The 19,375-nt window shown below is 45.4% G+C and overlaps 1 protein-coding gene across 11 annotated transcripts; it reads right to left on the reverse strand.

Moving 5' to 3' along the window:
* Window positions 1-944: 944 nt before the first annotated feature.
* Window positions 945-19,126, reverse strand: LOC118099196 (filamin-A-interacting protein 1). Of its 11 annotated transcripts, none has more exons than XM_035143569.2 (8): window positions 18,805-19,126; window positions 17,109-17,210; window positions 11,511-11,779; window positions 10,231-10,404; window positions 9,235-9,413; window positions 2,306-5,084; window positions 1,555-1,618; window positions 945-1,469 (listed from the first exon to the last, which is right to left on the reverse strand). In XM_035143569.2, the coding sequence occupies exons 3-8, from the start codon at window positions 11,763-11,765 to the stop codon at window positions 1,174-1,176; spliced, it is 3,747 nt and encodes a 1,248-aa protein (XP_034999460.2). In that variant the 5' UTR covers window positions 11,766-11,779; window positions 17,109-17,210; window positions 18,805-19,126; the 3' UTR covers window positions 945-1,173. The 11 variants fall into 11 exon arrangements, with proteins under 11 accessions (XP_034999460.2, XP_034999462.2, XP_034999457.2 ...); XM_035143571.2 differs by having other exon boundaries at window positions 17,109-17,238; XM_035143566.2 differs by lacking the exon at window positions 17,109-17,210 and having other exon boundaries at window positions 18,805-19,125.
* Between the last annotated feature and the right edge of the window lie 249 nt (window positions 19,127-19,375).

Here is a 19,375-nt window from a genome sequence, read left to right on the forward strand (position 1 = left end):
AACATAATTTCAGTGTTCGCCTCCAGTTTGTTGATATTTCTGAAGTTTCTTTTCTTTTTTTGCCAAGTATTGTTATCAAGGAAACAAACGGAACAAGCGGTTTCCTCAGAGGACGACCAGGCTCAGATGTGATTTTAATAATCCGGTTCAGCCTCCGACATTGTTCCCAGGGAGAACATCCAAATGGTTTGATCCACCAAAATGTCTGCCTCGGGGGATTCGACGGGCCAACGGGCTGCAGCTCCAACTATAACACTCTCTTGTTTTGCATCAGCTCCTGATTCGCTCCTCATGTTTACCCTCCTGTTTCACCAAATCACCTCTCAGTCCTCGTCCTCCTTCGTGTTTCCTGACATCAGCAGAATTTCTAACTCTCTGGTTATTAGAAGCAAATTAGTTTGTTGACAGCAAATCATTTATTTTGGTCTCGTTGCAGAAAACACAATCCACAGGACATTGTGGTTTATTGATTAGTGTTATCTCAGAGGTTGTAGTGAGACAACATTTAAAGTTAAGTGTGAGGCTCTTTATGATTTACACGTTTAATAGCTTCAGATTTCTAAAGATCCATTCTGTATTTTTGTACTTGTCCATGAGAGGGCGCACGATACAATGTGTAATGCTGCAAAGATCAAATATGATTTACAGGAATAATATGCATCGATATATCTAAACTTAATCATCACGCTCTAAACCCACTGACAACCCTTTTTTATTTGAAATACTTCCTGAGTTAACACCCAAAGTTTCTTTAGTCAACAATATATAAAGTTGGATGTGTGAACTCTTGTGTTGAGCTTCATTTATGGGACAGTTGTTTTGTCAAAGACCCTGAAAACATCTGGCGAAGCGTTCACGAAAACATGTCAGCTCTGATGGAGATTTCCCGGTTCTTCCTCTCAAACCTCACACGTGCTCACACATAGAATAAAAGCTACGATGCGTAAAGATAAATAGATTTTATTTTAGTGTCTGTCACAAACTCCACAAACTGTTCACAGTGCTGCAGTGACTGGAAACCTCCATAAGCTGTGGTAAACACATGCTGTGAAAAATGTGGATGATGAGATTACAAGTCGAGGATCAGAACACGAAGTTAATCAAAACCGAGCGTTCACATGCAAAGACACAGAAAAGCTTCAAAACTAAAACTCTGTCCTGAAAACGTGTGTTTCAGATCACAGAGGATGACAAGCTGTTGTGAAAGTCACACACACAGTCCCAGTTGTGGCCTGTTTTTCCATCGTGAGTCGTTGCCATGGCAGCAGGCCTCAGCTCTTGCCTCCTGCGGCAGAGCCTCCGCACACGGTCGACTTCCTCAGCTCGATCTTCATCGACTGGCCCTCGGCCCGCGACTCCAACCTGGTCACCGTCGACACTCCCAGAAGCGCCTTGCTGGTGGGTTTCACACCTTTTGACACAGGGATGCGTGTGGCCGCGCTCCGAGCTGACTGCACCTCCGAACCGGGCTGGAAAGTGCACAGCGGGTTAACATGAGACACGGGGTTTGAAAGAAAGTCTTTGCAGCTGTTATTTCACTGGGTTCATTCACACCTTTTGTGAGTGTTAACGGTGGCTGCAGGACTCTCTGGGATGTTTCTCTGTTTATCTGTAGTTTCTGAAGTGCAAAAGTCAAACTGATCATTTTGTGCCCGTGTTTGGTTAAAAGGAGGATATTTGTCAGTTGGGGGAAATTGTCTGTTGGTCTATGTGAGACCTGTAGAGGAGAATCTAATGCATGTGAGATCATTCCATTGTTAGTTCATACCAGGGACATCATACTCTTATAAATCAGCTGTTTATACCTGGAGAGAGGACTATCTATGGAGCACACGCCACCTGAATGCATTTTGAAACATTTCAGAAGAAACTGAAACGTAAAAAAAGAGTAGGATTCAGTCATTTCTGCTTGTACATTAAAAGAGTAAATATGGCGTCTGTGCTGCTTTTCTACGTAGCATCGAAACATTCATATAGCTTCAGACCTGCACTGAACTCAAGACATGTTTCTGACGTGTTTGTGACGTGTTCCTGACGTGTGTGGAACGCCGGTGTGGATGAGCTGTAAACAACAACACTGATCTTTCCACAGCAGAGTTTATACGCCATGTCCCGCCTCCTGCTGCTCTACAGGCTCCGCCCCTCGCCTGGATGTTCCCCACATGTTCCTGTTGGTGTGAACGAGTCGGACCCGACAACCTGCTGCTGCTGCTTCACAAACTCTAACTACACAACATGTAGAGACACTATTTTCTGAAGTTCAAGTCTGAAAACAAGACAGACGAGTACATGAGGAGGTGCTCACCACTGATTGTGTCGGTCTGGAAGCTGCTGAGTGGACGGGTGTGATTGTGATGCTGCTCGTCATTTTGCTCGTCTTTCCCGTGGAGGTCTGGCGTGGGGAGCGGAGAACTGTTCCTGTTGATGTTTCCTTGCTGTCTGAGCTCAAAGCCTGATGTCTGAGCGTCAGCACAGGACTGCTGCTCCCCTCAGACGGCCTTTTGAACTGCGGACCCAGGTGGATGTGGATCTTATTGTCCTCTGTTGTGATGATGTTGCTGTTGGCGTTGTATTTCCTGACGTGTGGAGGCCCAGGTTGCGTCTCGGGGGTCATCTTGATCACGGTGCGGCCTGCGGTCATTTCGTGAGGCTCAGGTGAAGCACATGCTTCTGCCACAGGTGTGGTGCTGACGGTGAGGATGGACACTGGAGACTGAAGGCGTCCTGAGCTGCTGCCGTTGCTCTTCTCTGGACTCTTGGCCCTGGAGATGGTGGTTATTGTTACTGGAGATTTGGCTCGATCAAGACGTCCCATCACATCACAGGCTTTGCTCCTTGAGGTCACGGTCGTGGGTTTGGGGACGATTGTGATCCGAGGTTTCTGAAGGCCGAGCGTTGGGATGATGGTGGTGCTGGAGAAGAAATCCTCCGCTCTCGGGCTGGTGATCTCCAAGGTGGCCGTGCTGTTGTCGTGGTTTGGGGTCACTCGGATATGCAGAGGCTGACCTGGCTTTGGGGACATGGTAATTTCCGGTGAGAGCAGAGAGGACGACCCGTTGGTCCTTGCAGGACTCGTCTGATTGAGCGTGACGGCCTCTTTCTTTTTCATCCAAGGTACCCAGGATTTTCTTGCCCCCAGTTCTGCAGACGCTGGAGGGTATCGTTCCAGAACCGTTGGCTTCTTGAGACCTCGTTGTCTGAGGTTGCTCATCAAGTGGTTTTCCTCAAGGACGGACTTTCTGATGAAGCCCGCTGTCGTCTCGTCCTCAGCAGGATCGCTGGCTACCAGGTCTGTCTGCACTGCTGTGGATGTAACCGGAACATCAACCATCCTCCTGCCGTTCATACCAGGCCTCAGTGCCCGGCTGTAGCACTTGGTGGACTCCAGCTCCCTGGTGAGACAGTCCACTTCTTGAAACATGCTGTTCTTCTTCTCTTCCTCCTCCATGAACCTCCGCTGCAGGACGGAATAGTCCACCTGCAGCTGGGAGAGCTGGTCCTCCTTGTTCATCAGTTCGTGGATTTTCTCCTTCAGGGCCTGGACGTGCGCCTGCAGCTCCCTGGTTCTTGCCTCCTCCATCTTGCAGCGAGTTCTCAGCTCAGCCTCGGGACTCACGACCTCGCCTTTCTCTATTGCTTTGTTTCTGGCAATCTGACTTTTCATCTCTTCCAGCAGCTTTGAGAGGGTGTTTGCTTTGTCCTGCTCTGTTCTGAATTTCTTCTCCAGTAAATCATACTCGTCCTCTGTTTTCATTAAATCTCCCTCCACCACCTCCAGTTGTTTGAGCCGGCTCTTAAGTCTTTCAATTTCTAGCGTGAGCTCTTTGACTTTGTTGTCTTCATCTGGACTCTTGTTATTGTCCTTGTTGGCCCACTTTCTCTGCATCTCGCTCTCCGTCTCCTCCAGTCTGTCCATTCTTATTTTCATGCCACTTAGCTTGTTATTTAGCTCCCTACACTTTTCCTCTTCACTTGCAAGTTTGGTTTTCAACTCATCTTTCTCTTTGGCCAGATGTGTCACTTTAACCTCCACCTCTGTCTTGAATTTGAGAAGTTTCTTGCTCTCGTCGATCAGCTTCTCTGTGACCTCTGTGACCTTGCCCTGCTCTGCTTTAAACATCTTACTCAAATCATCACTTTTCTGTTCTTCCTGTTTTAGTCTCTCCGCCATGTTTTTTCTTTCATCGACCATAATGACTGTGAAGGATTTCAACTTCATGAGATCGTCTTTGAGGAGCATTTCTGTCTTTTCAAACTTTGACTCTGATGCTTCCAGTTCTTTCAGTCGGGTTTTCACTGTCTCCAGCTCAGCAGCCAGATCCTTCACTACACGTTTCTCTCTCTCCAGGTTTGTGTGAAGCTGGGAACACTCAGTTTTGCTCTTGTTGAAAGCTCCCTCCAGTTTCTCCAGTTCAACCATTCTCTTCTGCAGTTTATCCACATCCAGCCTCAGCTCCGCACTGTGGTTCTCCTCCTGCTGCAGCCTCTTCCTCAGCTCCCTGCACTGACTCTCTGTTTTAGTGATCTCCTCATCTTTACCCTCCATCTCCAGCACTCTCTTCCGCAGAGTCTCCAGCTCGGCCATCAGAGAGGAGTTGCCACACTCCCCTTTGCTGATCTTCTCCCTCAGCTCCTGCAGGTCCTCCTCAGATTTCTGCAGCACTTTGTTTCTTTCCTCCAGCTCCTCGATCTTGTGTGCTAGTCCCGCCAGCTTCAGCCTCAGCTGTCGGCTTTGTGACTCTTGGTTTCCCAGCTTTGTGGTCATCTCTTCGTGCTCCTGTGTGAACTTGGCTGCTCTGTGCTCCAGCTCGGCCTCCAGTTTGAGGACCTTCTGGCCTTCCTCGTTGGCGCCGTCAGTCACGGTGGCCAAGCGCTGCTCTTTTTCCTGCAGCTTCTGAGTGAGGTCCTGGGTCTTCTGGCTCTGCTGGTCGATCTGCTCGATGTGCAGCTGCCGTTCGTCCACCAACATCAGGGCAAAGGACTTGAGCTTCACCAGCTCCGCTCGGACCTTCTCCAGCCTCCTGCTGTGGTCCTTGTCCTTACGAGCCTGGTAGGCCTTTTCCTGCTCGAGCAGCCGTTTGAGTCTAAGAAACAAACAGAAGAAAACAACGAGCGGAAAGTTAATATCAAACATGTTTCAGAGAAAATATTGTTTCAGTGCAGATGCCATCAATCCGGAATCCATTTCACTTCAAAATGTGACAAATATGCTCACAATCACGAATGATTAGACACAGAAAAGGAATCGTTATTTTCAAACACTCCCATTTCCTCATGTGAGAAAGTTGTGAGTTTGACATCACATCTGGTGAACAAATAAAAAACAACAACTGTAGTTTCTTTTATTTCTGAGGACGTGGTGGGAACATCGCTGATGAGCAGAGCGAATTAAACAGGATGAACGAGGGATCGACAGAAACCAAACGAGAAGCACATCAGGGCCTGAACCTTTGTGACAGAGCTTAACTTGAGTGAAAGGGAAGAATCACAGCTGCCGGTCAGAGAGTGTGGAGCTGGTGGGATTTAGTCAGTTCTGCTGGGACTCCCCCAGATGATCGAGGTGAGAAGCTTGATTCATGTCTTTTAACAGATGATAAGAAAGTTGATTCAGAAGTTTTTCCAGCTTGTGAAGGTGCGAACACAAAGACTCACATTCAGGAGAGTACAACAAACACCACTAACCGTGCACACATGCACACTGCAGCCAAGTTTAAACACTCACGTCTTTCCTCTCGGACTTTGTTTGCAAAGGAGCCACATCTATTTCACGCCGTGTTCTGTCTGGAAGGGATTTTGTAAACTTATCCCCAGATGTTTTTTTTTAAAAATGCATTTAGAAATTCATCGTCATCTCTTTTTAAATAATAATGTAGTTTCTGGTTTGCACACGAGCGCATACTTCTGAAATGTGATTTTATTGAGATGATGAAATTGGACTTGTTCTACAGGAGCCACATGTTCGGTCTTCTGGGTCTCGACTCTGCACATCTCTCACCAAACTAACCCACTTTTAGAAGACAGATCAAATCCTGTCTGAATGACCTGAACCACCAGAATCCTCATAGACGTGTTGGTTTCTGCACTTTCACAGATTTAAACATGAACGCAAAAAAAACCCCCAACAGGATGAAGCAATAACACGAGGAACTGTAGAGCTGCCAACAAACGTCTGAGACTTTAACCTGTGTGAGTTAATGTCCCGTTGGTGGATGTTTAGCTAATCTCTGCAGGAGTCTGCTTCTCTTCCTCGTGTTACACTCAGGTCACATCAGACTCTGAAGGTCTCAGCACAACAAGAGAACTGGATCTGTTTCACTGAACCTAACACAGCCTGCTCCTCCCGTGTCAAAGAAACTCAACTTACCAGCCCGTTGTGATGCAGGGAGGGTTGATCCATGTCTGAGTGTTTTCAGAGCGGAGCAGGAGCCACATGCTGCTGCTACTGGGAGCCTCACAGGATCCCAGAGCCAGGGGAGGAGGGGCCCCCACTCCGCAGGGAATTAGCCATCACATTCCAAACATGTCATCAGTGGACAATGAAAAAGGTGGAAGCTGCTAAACAGCACCACTCCACTGGCTGGTGATGTCATCCCGGCCTCCATATATGGTGCACGGAGGCGCTGCCCCTGTGTGGACACTGAGGAGGAGGAGGAGGAGGAGGAGGAGGAGGGGATCAAAGCTCTCAAGCTCTTCCTCTTCTTTCTTAGTGCTTCTGATTTTCTCCCCTCGGCCGAGGAGGAACAAAGTGCGACATTAAAAGTGAAGTTCAAACTCTTCTTATCTTTTTGTTCTGTTTCTCGTCCTCTTCCCAAAGTGCTGCTCCAGTTTGACCCAGTTGTCTCCCGACTGTCTTGCAGCCCCGGCAGTGTTTCCACGGCAACGCGGCAACAATGCAAGGCGAGACGTTTTGTTTTGGAGAGGACAATGCTCGGCCTCTCTCATTATATCCCCCTGTATCGTGCAAAGGGAGAGGACAGGGATATAAACCCGGCGGCTGGGTTGTGAGCTCATGGCTTCAGACGGCAGAGGAGGCCTGTGGTTCTCTAAATGAGCCAAATATGAGCCGAGCAAAGAGTTTACAGATGCAGAGGCTTTCTGTCGCTGCTCCGCGTTATTACAAATACATGTTATTCACAAACATCACGACATGGCTCCGACAGTCGCACTTCACTTGGCTGCTTCCTCATTCTGGTCTGTTTCACACAGGTCTCACTGGATAAAATCCTCTTATGTCTTCTAGCAAAGAAGATGCATTACACGCTTTCTGTTATTCCAGCCTATCGCTGCACTAAATCTGATTCAACCCTAATTGATGGTTTGATGTTTTTACATATCAAAAGAGTAGAAAACAAATAAACATAATAAAAAGAAGACAACACTATGTTGCTCGGGCCACGACCTTCTGTCTGAACCTTTACGAGCCTGATGAGGAGAAGTATAAAAAAGCCAACGTGACCAAAACCAAGTTTTATTTAAAAGTTTTCTCGGAACACGACCCAATGGAACAGACCTCAGAGTTCTTCTCTGGTATTTGATGTAGATTTGGTCTTTGTGTTCTCATCTGGATGGAGATGCTGATCTGTAGCTAATTACTTACATCCGTATTAACATTCAGAACCGAACGAGGAGGAGGAGGAGGAGGAGCAGTTGTCCTCGACTGTTTAGGGGCGAAAGCATTTTTAACATGAATCTGATTTGTAAAACCACTGTAAAATTACAGAGCAGAAAAAACCTACATTTCTGTGTAGACAGATGTGGTTTACTGGTTTGAATCCTCAATTCTCAGGCCACACTAACCCCAGACTGGGATTAGGAGTCTCAGGACGGCCTGGAGGTTAGGAATCACCGAACCTGATTCTGCTGCTTGTCCTTTGACGACTTTGTCTTTGCCAGCAACATTGAAATCACCTTTCTGTTGGTGACGTTGTTCCACGTCCGGTTTGAGACGTTTGAGACGTTTGAGACGTTTGAGACGTTTGAGACGTTTGAGACGTTTGAGACGTTTGAGACGTCGATCATTCACCAGGAGCGTCTGTGTTGAATGTGCTGAGGAATCTAAGTCCAGTGTTTTAGCTCCATGTTTGGTCTCCACCACCTCCTGCAGCACAGTCATAGATTTTCAGCAATCATCTAAAAGGTCTTCACTTTATTAATTCAGTTTAGTTTATATATGTTCAAGTTAAAACCTCTGACTCTTCTGTCCCTGTTTGTACTTCTTCACTGGGGGGATTTTAAAAGAGTAAAAGGTTGGTAGCTTTGTGCCGCAGGTTTGTGACGGCTACAGGAAAGAGCAGCTCTCTTGTGCAGTCGTGTGATTCTGTGACGGTTGTTGTGCAAACACAGCCTCTAATCATCCAGCAGGATCTCGGCGGGGAATGACATCACCCGCGCTGCGTTCAGGGTCCACACATTCCTGATTTCACCTGCAGTGAATCTGAAGCCTGACTGCAGCCGGCAGGAATGTGTTTCCTCTCTGAGCCGAGAGCGAGGAGACGTGTGAAACTCAAACTACGTCCAGAAAAACGTTACAACATTATTAAGGCAGAAATAACTAAAGGTGTGAGCGCTGACACCTTTTAAATAACTAATGTGCACAAATAAACAGCATTTGAAAGATGTTGCTTGGAGCGATGTGATGAAGTGGAGGTGAATCACTGCGACGTCTCAGTATTTGAAGTTTTATGGAGCATCTGGAGCAGATGTGATTCTGTGATGTTTTATTGTGAAGCTTTTCTCTTGTCCTCGTCTCCCTCGTCCGGGACTTGAACTTTGGTTCGATCCACGTTACGGTACGAGAGGTTTTCAGACGACACATCACCAGGATTTGACATAAAGTGTGAAAACAAATGTTGCTTCAAGATTTTTGAATAAACAACTCTCAACTCCCTGAAGCAGATTCACAGGATGTTGAAGCTGCAGCCCAGCAGGGGGCCTCACGGCCACAGAGCTCTGACACCTCATAACCAACATGTCTAATTATATTTGGTGGAGTAAGCTCATATAATCCTTAAAGAAAAAGTTTCACACTTTCACATTTCACAATGAGAAGACTGGGTGACACAGAGCAGCACATCCCATCATGCATCACGGTACAAACTCAACTGAACTAAATCATCAGAATCATTTTTAAATATTAAAAGCTCAGAGTCTCTGAAAGTGTCGGAGCCAGAAGCAACCAGATGTGTGTGTCCTCTAAACCTTCTACACACACACAGACTCACACGGAGGCCTCACCTCTCCCTCTCCTGCTCCAGCAGGTTGGTGAAGTCGTCGCTCTTGTTCATGAAGTCGACGTGTTTGCGTTTCTCGTTGTCGAGATCAGCCACAGTGCGACGGTGACATTTCTCAGCCAACAGCAGCTGCTCCAGCATCCGTCTGTACGTCTCCTTCTGTTTGTCCTCCAGACGGTCCAACTGGCGAGGACACAACCACGTTATCCTCTGTGTGTGTGTGTGTGTGTGTGTGTGTGTGTCTGTGTGTGAACAATGAGCATGAGATTTATTCTGAATATTTTCATGCTCACTGTTGTTCAGTCTTTTCACTGCAGACGTCTCTGAGCAGAACTAATTATATTCTATAAAATGTCTATTTTCTTCTATTTATTTTCTGGAGCTGAAACGATGCAGGTTCAATTCATTAAAGATGATTTCACGCTGCATTTACATGAATGAAGCTCAACATCAAAATAAAACTTGCAAACCACACTAACAAACATTGGGATTTGAACTTCAAGGCCACCGTATATATTTATCATTTGAAAACCATTCTTGAACAGTTTTGATGGAAATTCCAAAAGTGACATATTGAGATTGTGAATGATTTCTCGACAGAGGACAGTGGACTGTTCCTCTTCTGAGGTGGACTTTGGACTTTTAACAAAACCATGAAGGAATCTAATTATCATAAATATCTATGATACAACTTTTATGCAACGTCTAGTATTTTTCTACCAGGATTGAAAACTTCTGCACCTTTGAAACAACATTTACGCTCGTTGAGAAATAAAATATCAACGTTTAATTTTATGGGTCAATATAAAATCATTCCCTTGAAGGTTGTGTATGAAAAACACATTTCTGAGTCAGTTATTTATTCTCTTGAAATAAAAACTGTTTCAGTGCATAAATAGCTTGAAATACTGTTGAGCAATATTAGAGAGTAAACTGTACATGACCAGCAGCTGCCTCTCTCCCTCTAATAACCGAGCAACATGACCGTTCCCTCCCTCACCTCGGCCATGGGCTTCTCGTAGACGTCCTCTGTGCCGTGGTGGCCGTGGCTGAGCAGCCCGTCCCTCTGCAGCGCCTGCAGGGGTCTGGTGGGGTCGGCTGAACCGTAGTGAGCCTCCAGAGCCTCGGGCCTGGTCCTGTCCGACTTCAGGAGGCCGATCATGTCCTCTCTGGCCTGAGGGGACATGACAGGTCTTAATCTACACTCATGGCTCATGAGAGACGCGGGAACAGCAACATGACACTGACACAGGTTTGTGTTGTTTGTCTGAGCTTTTATTTTGTACTGAAGCTTGTGATAAAGCTGAAAACTGTGGGCAGCTGCTTCACGTGGACCTTTAGTCCTGCTTGTCCCAGCAGAGGGAGCTGTTCCCTTCAGTCTACGTCCCGTTCATGTCACGCCACCAGGCCTCAAACACACAATCTTTACACAAACATGTGGAATCCTCCATCATAACATCGTCTCCTCTCAACATTTAGACTAAGAAACAAGATGTTTAATGTGGATCTGCCTCAAACACAGTTTCCTCCGTATCTGCGCCGGGTTTACCCGGAAACACGAGAATCTGCAAAAAGATGTGTCCCTCTATTTGAAACCCTGCAGAATAAAAACATGTCCCCCGTGTGTGTTGCTGATGGAAATACTCAAAACGCCCAAACAGACGAGCGGCAGCGGCTTCCTGTCTCTCTGCTGATTATAAATGTGGTTCCGTTAGAAAATCATTATCAGAGAGGAGCCGGTGTCTCTGCTGTTTCCATCGCCTGCTGTGAAATGTGAATCGGTCTCAGCTCAAGAACACTAATGTTAAGTTGCTTTAGGGAAAAACAATCATCTGATTAGTTGTTTCTGTAAATGAGAGAATTTCCAGTTGAGTTCTCTCGCAGGAGAAAGTCCGTCGCCTCTCACTTGTTCTAACAAACAGCCCTTGAATGTTGTCTTTATTGTTAGCAACGCTTTCCATTCGCCGCTGGAAGTCGAGTTACGACTGATGAGAACCAATCAGGAAGAGAACGTTTGCGTCAAATCTCAGTTTCACTTCCTCCAGACTAAGCTTGAGTTTTCAAACTAGTTTACAAAAGTCTCGGATTGAGAAATCTCCAGAGTGATGTGGACAGCAGGCGTGAATAAAAACGTTTCTCTGCGAATCCAGATGTTTTGGGCTGTTAAATATTATTAATTAAAGTCTTGAAGAGCTGAACCTTTTTATCTTGGCGACTTTATATCTTGAGTTATGTATAAAAACTGTTTATTAATTAATCAGAAGTTGATCAAACTCTCACCTGAACTTCTCCCTCCATGATTCCCAGCAGGTGGAGCAGGTCCTTCTTGTTCAGATCTAGTGTTGTCGTCTTGCCGCTCTCTGCAGATCTCTGAGGTTTCTTCAACACCCCCGTTCTACCGTCCTTCATCTTCCTCTTCATCAGCTCCGGTGTGTTTTCCTGCTCCTCCTCCTCCTCTTGCTGCTGCTTGATGAAACCTTTCGTGGGCTGGATGTGTTCCTGGTCTGGACCCATGGTGCAGTTCCTGGATCTCATTTTTATTCTTCAGCCTGTGAGAAGAGACAACAGCAGATGAAACAATCAGATTATTATTAGTTTAGGTTTGGAGTCGGAGAACAAATTCATCACAATGAACATGAAGTCATTCTTTTGTCACTTATGTTAAACTTTAAGATTTGGAAACGTTCCCTGTTGTTCTGTTTATTCTGGAAACATCTTGAAAGCAGAACGAATTCTTCATCATCCCTCGTCTTCTCTAGTTTTTAAAGCAACACATCACATGAATCTGCTGCGGTGACGTCATCGCTCAGGAGCCAGACACAGCCTTTGTGTCTCAAACAATCGACCGGGTCGCACGAGAGAATAAAAGCAGAAATCAAACGTCCACGTGGTCCATTTTACAGTTTGATCCTGATTCAGGTCGATAAAGTCAAATGTGCGTTGACCAACATGAGCAGAGATCCATCAGACGCTGCATCATCAGTCGCCTCCTGAACAAACAGGGACGGGAGCAGCGGCTGTGAAGCCCGACACCGTCACAGTCCACAGAAAACAAGCAGTTTACAGGCCATCGGATCTGAAAGAGGCCAAAGTTCCCAGAGGCTGCAGCTCTGGATGAAAGCAGCCTGTGACTCAGCCAGAGAAAATCCTGGCAGCCGAGCGGCAGCAACCGCATTAGCACTGCCTGTTATTAATAGTTGTTTCAGAGGAGATCTCCCAGGCATCATAACACAGAGCTGCCCCCCTTTTCTCTGTGACGGTCCGTGAACCGGACGAGGAGCCGGAGGGTCAGTGTGAAGCTGAGAGGATCCTGATGCTGCAGCAGGAGGAAGTTCTGAGCTGCTCAGCATCGTCTGTATTTACTGAACCTACACAACATGAGAAACAACATGAGAAATAACATGATATCACAAACTGGCAGCACCTGAAATATGGGACTTTCTGGAGACGTGATGCAGCTAAACGTGTCTCTGTGATTCACGCCTCCGACAGCTGTGACCACGGTCGACACACGAGAGGGGACGAGTGGTGGAGGAGGCGCGTTGGCAGCAGCGGTTAGAAGATCGTCCAGTAACAGGTTTCAAACCGGGATCAACGTGTCGCCACAGATTTACGAGTCGTGACCTCATGTCTCTTTCACAACAGTCATTTTAAAAACTCAATTGAAGAATTCTGTTATTTCTCTTGACAGATGTAATGTTTTCAAACCTATTTAATCAAAGAAAGTTAACTTATCAGTGTGTTTTACATGCTAACATACTGATGTCACACTATAGACGGAGGGAGAGTCAGCACATTGTTAAACTTCTTAAACCAGTTAAATATAAATCACACATTGCAGGACGAAGATAAAAGACAAAAATAAAAGCCTCCTCGCTGCAGATGGACCTTGAAGTTTGTGAGGATGAGTTGACATTTTCAAATAAGAGTTAAAATAGTTGCATCTGTGAAAAATAAAAATCAAAGCCTGAAGAATCTGTTGTAAGTTTTCCTTCTGATGTCATCTGCTCGGTGTAAATGCTGCAAACAGCTGATCTCTGAGTGTGAGATGGATCCTGGGCAGCAGCTGTTTGTCTGGTGAAATCTTAACGGGGTATTTTTAGGGTCTCCCCTCGCTGGAGTCCAACAAAAGTTTCAAGGCTATCACTTTATAAGTCATCAGCAGCTCCTCGGATTCCTGAGCCACACATTCACTTCCCAGCTGCAGCGCTGCTTCTCCTCCACAACAACACACGATGTCAATAAACAGCCGCTGACATCAGGTTAAAACACGTCAGTGACTCAACAGAGGTCACAGCCCCACGACGGTGCAGAGAAACAACCACTGAGTGGAGATACGTCACTGACATCCACTAACATCCACCGGTGGCATCTTAATTAGTGCAGGAGAACACGAGATGTTCTACGGAGGCCGAGGGAGCTCAACACAGAAACACATGTAAACACAGAGACGTGCTTCCAGGAACCTAAAGTGAGGAACCTGCTGTAGTTCAATGTTTTGTGAAGTTTCATCATCACCAGTGACGAGCAGCAGATTTCAGTAACTTCACAAAGATCTGGATTCATCACATGTTCCCGAACATGAAAGACGTCACTGGAACTTTACTGTAGATGTTAACATACTGTCGGGTATAGATGACTTTTATACATAAATATACAAACTGCTTTGGAAGTGACACTTCAACCTCTGTGTTTTTCATGATTTAGACATGTCAGGTTGAAATGTGCCCATACAAGGCAGCGGTCAGGAGGTTTGGTGTAACTCAGCATGACGGGAAGCTGAAGTCAGTGATCTGTGCTGCAGCAGGTCTTCAGATACACAGATGAATAACTGATCTACTGGAGAACAGTTATTAATCCACTGTTTCATATTCGTTCCTTGATTTCTTAAATCTCTAAAGTTAAAGGTCTTTACTTTGCTACTTTAACAGAAGAGATACGAGGAGAAAACTGGATCAAGCCCGTTTTAATTTGTCTTATTGTAAATCAGAGTGATTGGATTTAGAAATATGCAGACACATGATTTAAAATCTTTTTCCTCGATCTGTCTCGTCCAGTTAAAACCAAAACTGGAACTTTATCCAGCAGCAAATCATTTTAAAACAAAGTTCTCAGATTATAATTGTTTCTGTGGCTTCAACACGATCTGTCCTCAGCAATGACTGAATATAAAACAAGATGACGCCTCTGCACTTCCTTCGACTCCCACAAAGTCGAGATAAAACATCCTGGACACAGACATCTTGTGCTGCTGACGTCATTTCAGCTTCCCTCTGGGGCTTCGAGGAGTTTCATCCACCTGATGATGATGAACGGCAACGTGCGAACACAGAAGCGTGTTCTGCTCCGCGTGTCTCAAAGTGGGAAGTGCCGAGCGAGGTTGGTGTTTGTTTGTTGCATCAGTGTTTTGTTCCATGAATCCATGGAAACCACTCGACGTTGCAGGCTGGAATAAACAGTGCTTGACTAATATTAGGATTTCAAGCAGCGCTGCTTGAAATAGTGACACTTCCAGTTGTGGCGTGAGCGTCACTCCGGGCTCAGATTACCACCTTTAGAGCGTCACTGCAACATCAGAAATAGAAGCAACTGAAGCGTGTTACTGCTTCTTTATTGAGATTTAAACAGCAGCAGCAGTAAAAGTTTATTTCCTACGAGACACAGGATTAATCCCAGTCTCCTGCTGTAGAAACCTTCATCCTTCATCATCACCCGCCTCCGTACATGGAGGTCTTACTCTCACAGATCCGCAGATGAGCGAGCAGCCGTGAGGAAGACCCAACAAAAATAGAAATCTGAAAATGTGGCATAATAAACTGGGTCAGAGGTTTGGACTTGATGCAGACGGGAGGTGTTAGAGAGCTGGAGACATGAAGCTTCTCAGGAAGGGAGAAATAAGGTTTCATGAGTTTCCGGTCAAGCAACTTCTTACATCTGCTGCAGGTCACTGAGTCACAGGATCACCAGAATCACCAGAATCACCAGAATCACCAGAATCACAATCCGGCTGTTATCATGGGTCTGTGGGGAAATGACTGTTGTCTCTGCTGTTTGCATGAGAACAAAGATAATACAGTAAAACAGAAAGTAATACAATTAAAATATGTGACAAGTGAATGAATATTTGTGGGCTGAGACAAAGCAGGTTTTCAAACTCCCAGCGGTTTGCTCAAGAGCTCTAATCAGCGGTGACCGGTCCAGAGAAAGTGACATCAGCGAGCAGCAGCCAAGTCTCACATGCCTCCTGCATGGAATGAGCATGAGGTCACTTCCCTCATAAAGTGATAGAGGGGAGGAGGCGTGAGGGAGGAGGGGGGAGGCAGAATATAATGAGTCCACTTTTTACATTTATGAGCCAGTTAGCTCCTGAACATGATTCATCTCAAGTGGTCGGTGGTCAAACCCAGCAGCTGTTTAACGTGAGAAATGACTCACGAGATCCACTCGTCCAATCAGAGGCGCCCGCTCATTCTGCAGGATTTTAACGAGCAATAAAATCAGAGAAACTGGTGAGAGGTGCAAGAAATCTCTCATATCAGAGCAGGAGGAGCTGAAAGCCGAGCATTCATCTCACAGAACTCTATCGATAACAGAATCGATTCAGTCTCTCTCACTCAGACTTACTAACCTCAAATATGTCTGAATAAATGTGGTTGTTGCTATAAATGGTCGTCATGGCCACAAAAAGTCAAGGTGATAAAAGTTCAGCTGAAGATTAATGAAGTTTGATTATATTTATTGTGTGTTTAGCAGAGGGTTCGATCTCTTGTTCCCAAAAAAGACTCGAACTAGGAGATACCCTCCAGACCTTTATTATTTAACTGTGGAGACATTTTGTTTCTTCATCTAAACTAAACAACAGCATGAATCAGTGGGTACGACCTGGTGTCGACAGTCCAGGCTGCTGCTGCTGGGATCGTGTGTTCTGCCCTTAAATACCACTCATGGTTTGAATGTCTCAAAATCCACAGCAACGTGGTGGAACCAGGGCCGTAAGTAACTGGTGCCTGGGCCCCTGAGCTGAGAGGGGCCCCCGGGAACGCCTGATCAACTGGCGACAACGGAAAGTTTTGACTTCATCACGTCGTTCCCATCGTTATCCATCAGGATGTTATCAGTGGTTTTTATACGCCCCCCCTTCCTCGGAACAGAAAACACTCCCGAAACAAACAGGGCTCCTCGGGTCCCTGTTATGTTGTCATGGGAACTGCATCTGCTGTTATGAAACCAAACACGAGGGCAGACGCTGCTGAACGTCCCCGTCAGCCTCAGATCACTGAATTAGCAGTGATCTCATGGCTGTTATCATTTGGCCTTGAGCTGCCGCTGGAAGACACAGGAACAAAATCACAAACTGAGAGAAGCAACGAGAATCAAACCAAACTGACATCGACTAATGAGGGAAGAATGACAGAGTTCAGAGACTTGGAGAAACACTGAAGACGCCACAATGTTTGAGACACGAGGACGTTCATTTGGTGCATTGGAACTGGTGAGGAGTACTGGAGTACTGTGGAGTACTCTAGTACTGGAGTACTGGAGTACTGTGAAGTACTGGAGTACTGGAGTACTGTGAAGTACTCTAGTACTGGAGTACTGGAGTACTGTGGAGTACTCTAGTACTGAGTACTGGAGTACTGTGGAGTACTGCGCCTGAAGGTGCTGATGCTGCTAGTGATACCATCATGATGTTACCATGGCAACCAGATGAAGCTCTTCATTTATGATCTCCATTCAAACAGAAAGACTACTACCCCCAACTGACAACACGCCCACGTCAGACTCAGTCTACAAACCAATCAGAGTCCAGTACAGGTAGACGCAGCCCATAACTGATCATGATTAAAGACGTTGATTGTTTGATCCTCGTGACTCAACTTTTTTTATTCCAGTAAAAGGCTTAGCTCCGCCCCTCAGCCACAGCCGCCTCGTGGCGTTCAGTTCAAATCCTTCCCACGCAGCTTCTGGTCCATGGTTCTGCTGCTCGTGGAGAAAGGGTTGAAAATAACTGGTGCAATGAAAACAGTGGAGGGGAAAAGTGAAGCTATTAATGGAGAGCTGGTCTCAGGAGACGTGGGCAGAGCAGTGCATGCTGGGTATGATAACACAGACGAGGGCGGGCCAAAGAGCTCCTCTGTTTACTGTTTGGTGTTTACACGGATCAGACCGGGAACATTTTCCAAATTTCCCCCGAGGGACAGGCTGTCCTGGCACTTTGACTGATTTAGAGCCCTTGAGCAAATCACTGAACCGTCGCTGTGTCACTATTTAAATTAAATCTTTAAAGAAGAGAAAAAAAGTAAAGCCAAAGGGTCTCTATCGCCCCCTGGTGGATGGCTGCAATACAGGCCTCCTCCATGTTAGCAGATGGGACATGAACCAAACCAAACGTTAAATAAATGTTTGTAAAGATGTTTCTGTCATTTCAGCTCGTTCTTCTTTGTTTGTTCAAGTTTCTGATCAGTTTGGATTTAATTAGTTATTTGAGACGTCATGATTGACAGCTGAGACTGACTCTGGATTGGCCGAGCACATGTGGGTGGGACCTCGATGCCACGACTTCTGCCGCGTCACGTTAACTCCTCCTCCGCGAGTCAGCGTCACACACAGCGACAGCAGCTCGTCCTCAAACATTTATCAAATTCATGTGTTTTCTAAAAGCAGCGTGTGAATGAAGCGGCTCTGAGCTCATGTGTTCATTCATGAGTCTCAGCTTCATAACGTCACACTTCAACACTGACACACACACTTTACTACACAATCAATATCTTATAACAATATACAAATCTTTACTCAATATTATCATCCGGCTTCTGTTATTGTGCTGTTATGAGAATTTTAGTGTTTTATCTTTATTATATTATTCAATCTTTATTTTATTCTTTATTCTTGATAAATATATACCACATACTTATTGAATCACTGAACAAAAATGAGGAAAATAAATTACTGCATACATATATTTTATTATTGTATACATCTGGTTGTTTTGTACAGTTACTCAAGTACTTTTGTATAATCCTGAGCTTCGTGTACTTTGTTATATTCCCCTGAACAATAACTAGAGTAAATAAAAAGTTGCCTGTTACTTCACAGATTCATATTGTTGAAACCTGTAAATACTTCCAGGGTCAAACTGCAGCTGTCGCCTGAACACATCAGGGACAATGACTCTATATTACATCAGGATATATTAATAACTCTGTAAAACAGCATCGACACTTTCAACCCTGCATTTTTCAGCAATGACTCAAAGAATGTGATGGGACGAAACCATCAAAATGTTTCATAAATAAAAGCAGGAAAAGTCTCACAATTATCAAAATCCTTCTTCACTCCAGCACTGACATTGTCCTGCTCAAAGAATATTAAAAATAATATGAAATATGAAACATTTAAATGTTGTATAAATACTATATTTATATATTAGATGTATTATGATTTTTGGGGGTCAAATTAATACTTTTCTTGTTTTTACAGACTTAAATTGTGTCTTTGATCGTCACAGTTTGAGTTTTTTTTCCACTAAAGTTGAGTGTCGACCTTAAAAAGCCGCTGATGACGTCGCTCTTACCTGGTCGCTCCTCTGAGGCGTCACAGCTGCTCAGTCCAGAAAATACAATCAGTCCAGGTTTGAGTTCACTGACACCACATCGTCAGGTTCTCCTCCTCTGTCAGAGCTGAAGCTTTATCCTCTGTGAACTCACAGGGCGAGAGAGCAACAGATACAAGTGGGTGAGGAGAGAGAGAGAGAGAGAGAGAGAGAGAGACTTTCTTTCTTTCAGCTGAAATGAAATCCCTTGTTCTTTCCTCTCTGAGTCTCTGCTCTATATTTAACCTCAGTCTGTGTTTCAGCTTCTCCCACTGACGCTTTCCAAAACCCAACAGCTGAACTATCAGAGCCGGACCACTCCTCGTCCTCTAAACCCCTCCTCTTTCTCCTCTTCCTCCTCCTCTAACACCTCCCATTTATCCTCCTCTTCCTCTAACTCCTCCTATTTCTGCTGTTTTTCCTCCTCCTCTTCCTCCTCCTCTTCCTCCTCTTTCCCCTCTTCTACCTACCTCTTTCTCCACTTTCTCCTCCTCCTCTTCTTCCTCTTTACCCTCTTCTTCCTCCTCTTTCTACTCCTTTTCCTCTTTTTCCT

The sequence above is a fragment of the Hippoglossus stenolepis genome, chromosome 20 (assembly GCF_022539355.2).
Source record: "Hippoglossus stenolepis isolate QCI-W04-F060 chromosome 20, HSTE1.2, whole genome shotgun sequence".
NCBI lineage: Eukaryota > Metazoa > Chordata > Actinopteri > Pleuronectiformes > Pleuronectidae > Hippoglossus > Hippoglossus stenolepis.

Coding starts and splice junctions, on each gene's coding strand:
- LOC118099196 (XM_035143569.2), bottom strand. CDS start 11,765: ATGAGATCCAGGAACTGCACCATGGGTCCAGACCAGGAACACATCCAG. Junction 1,619..2,305: donor CCAGACCGACACAATCAGTG/GTGAGCACCTCC, acceptor TTTGCACTTCAG/AAACTACAGATAAACAGAGA. Junction 1,470..1,554: donor ACCGTTAACACTCACAAAAG/GTGTGAATGAAC, acceptor TGCACTTTCCAG/CCCGGTTCGGAGGTGCAGTC.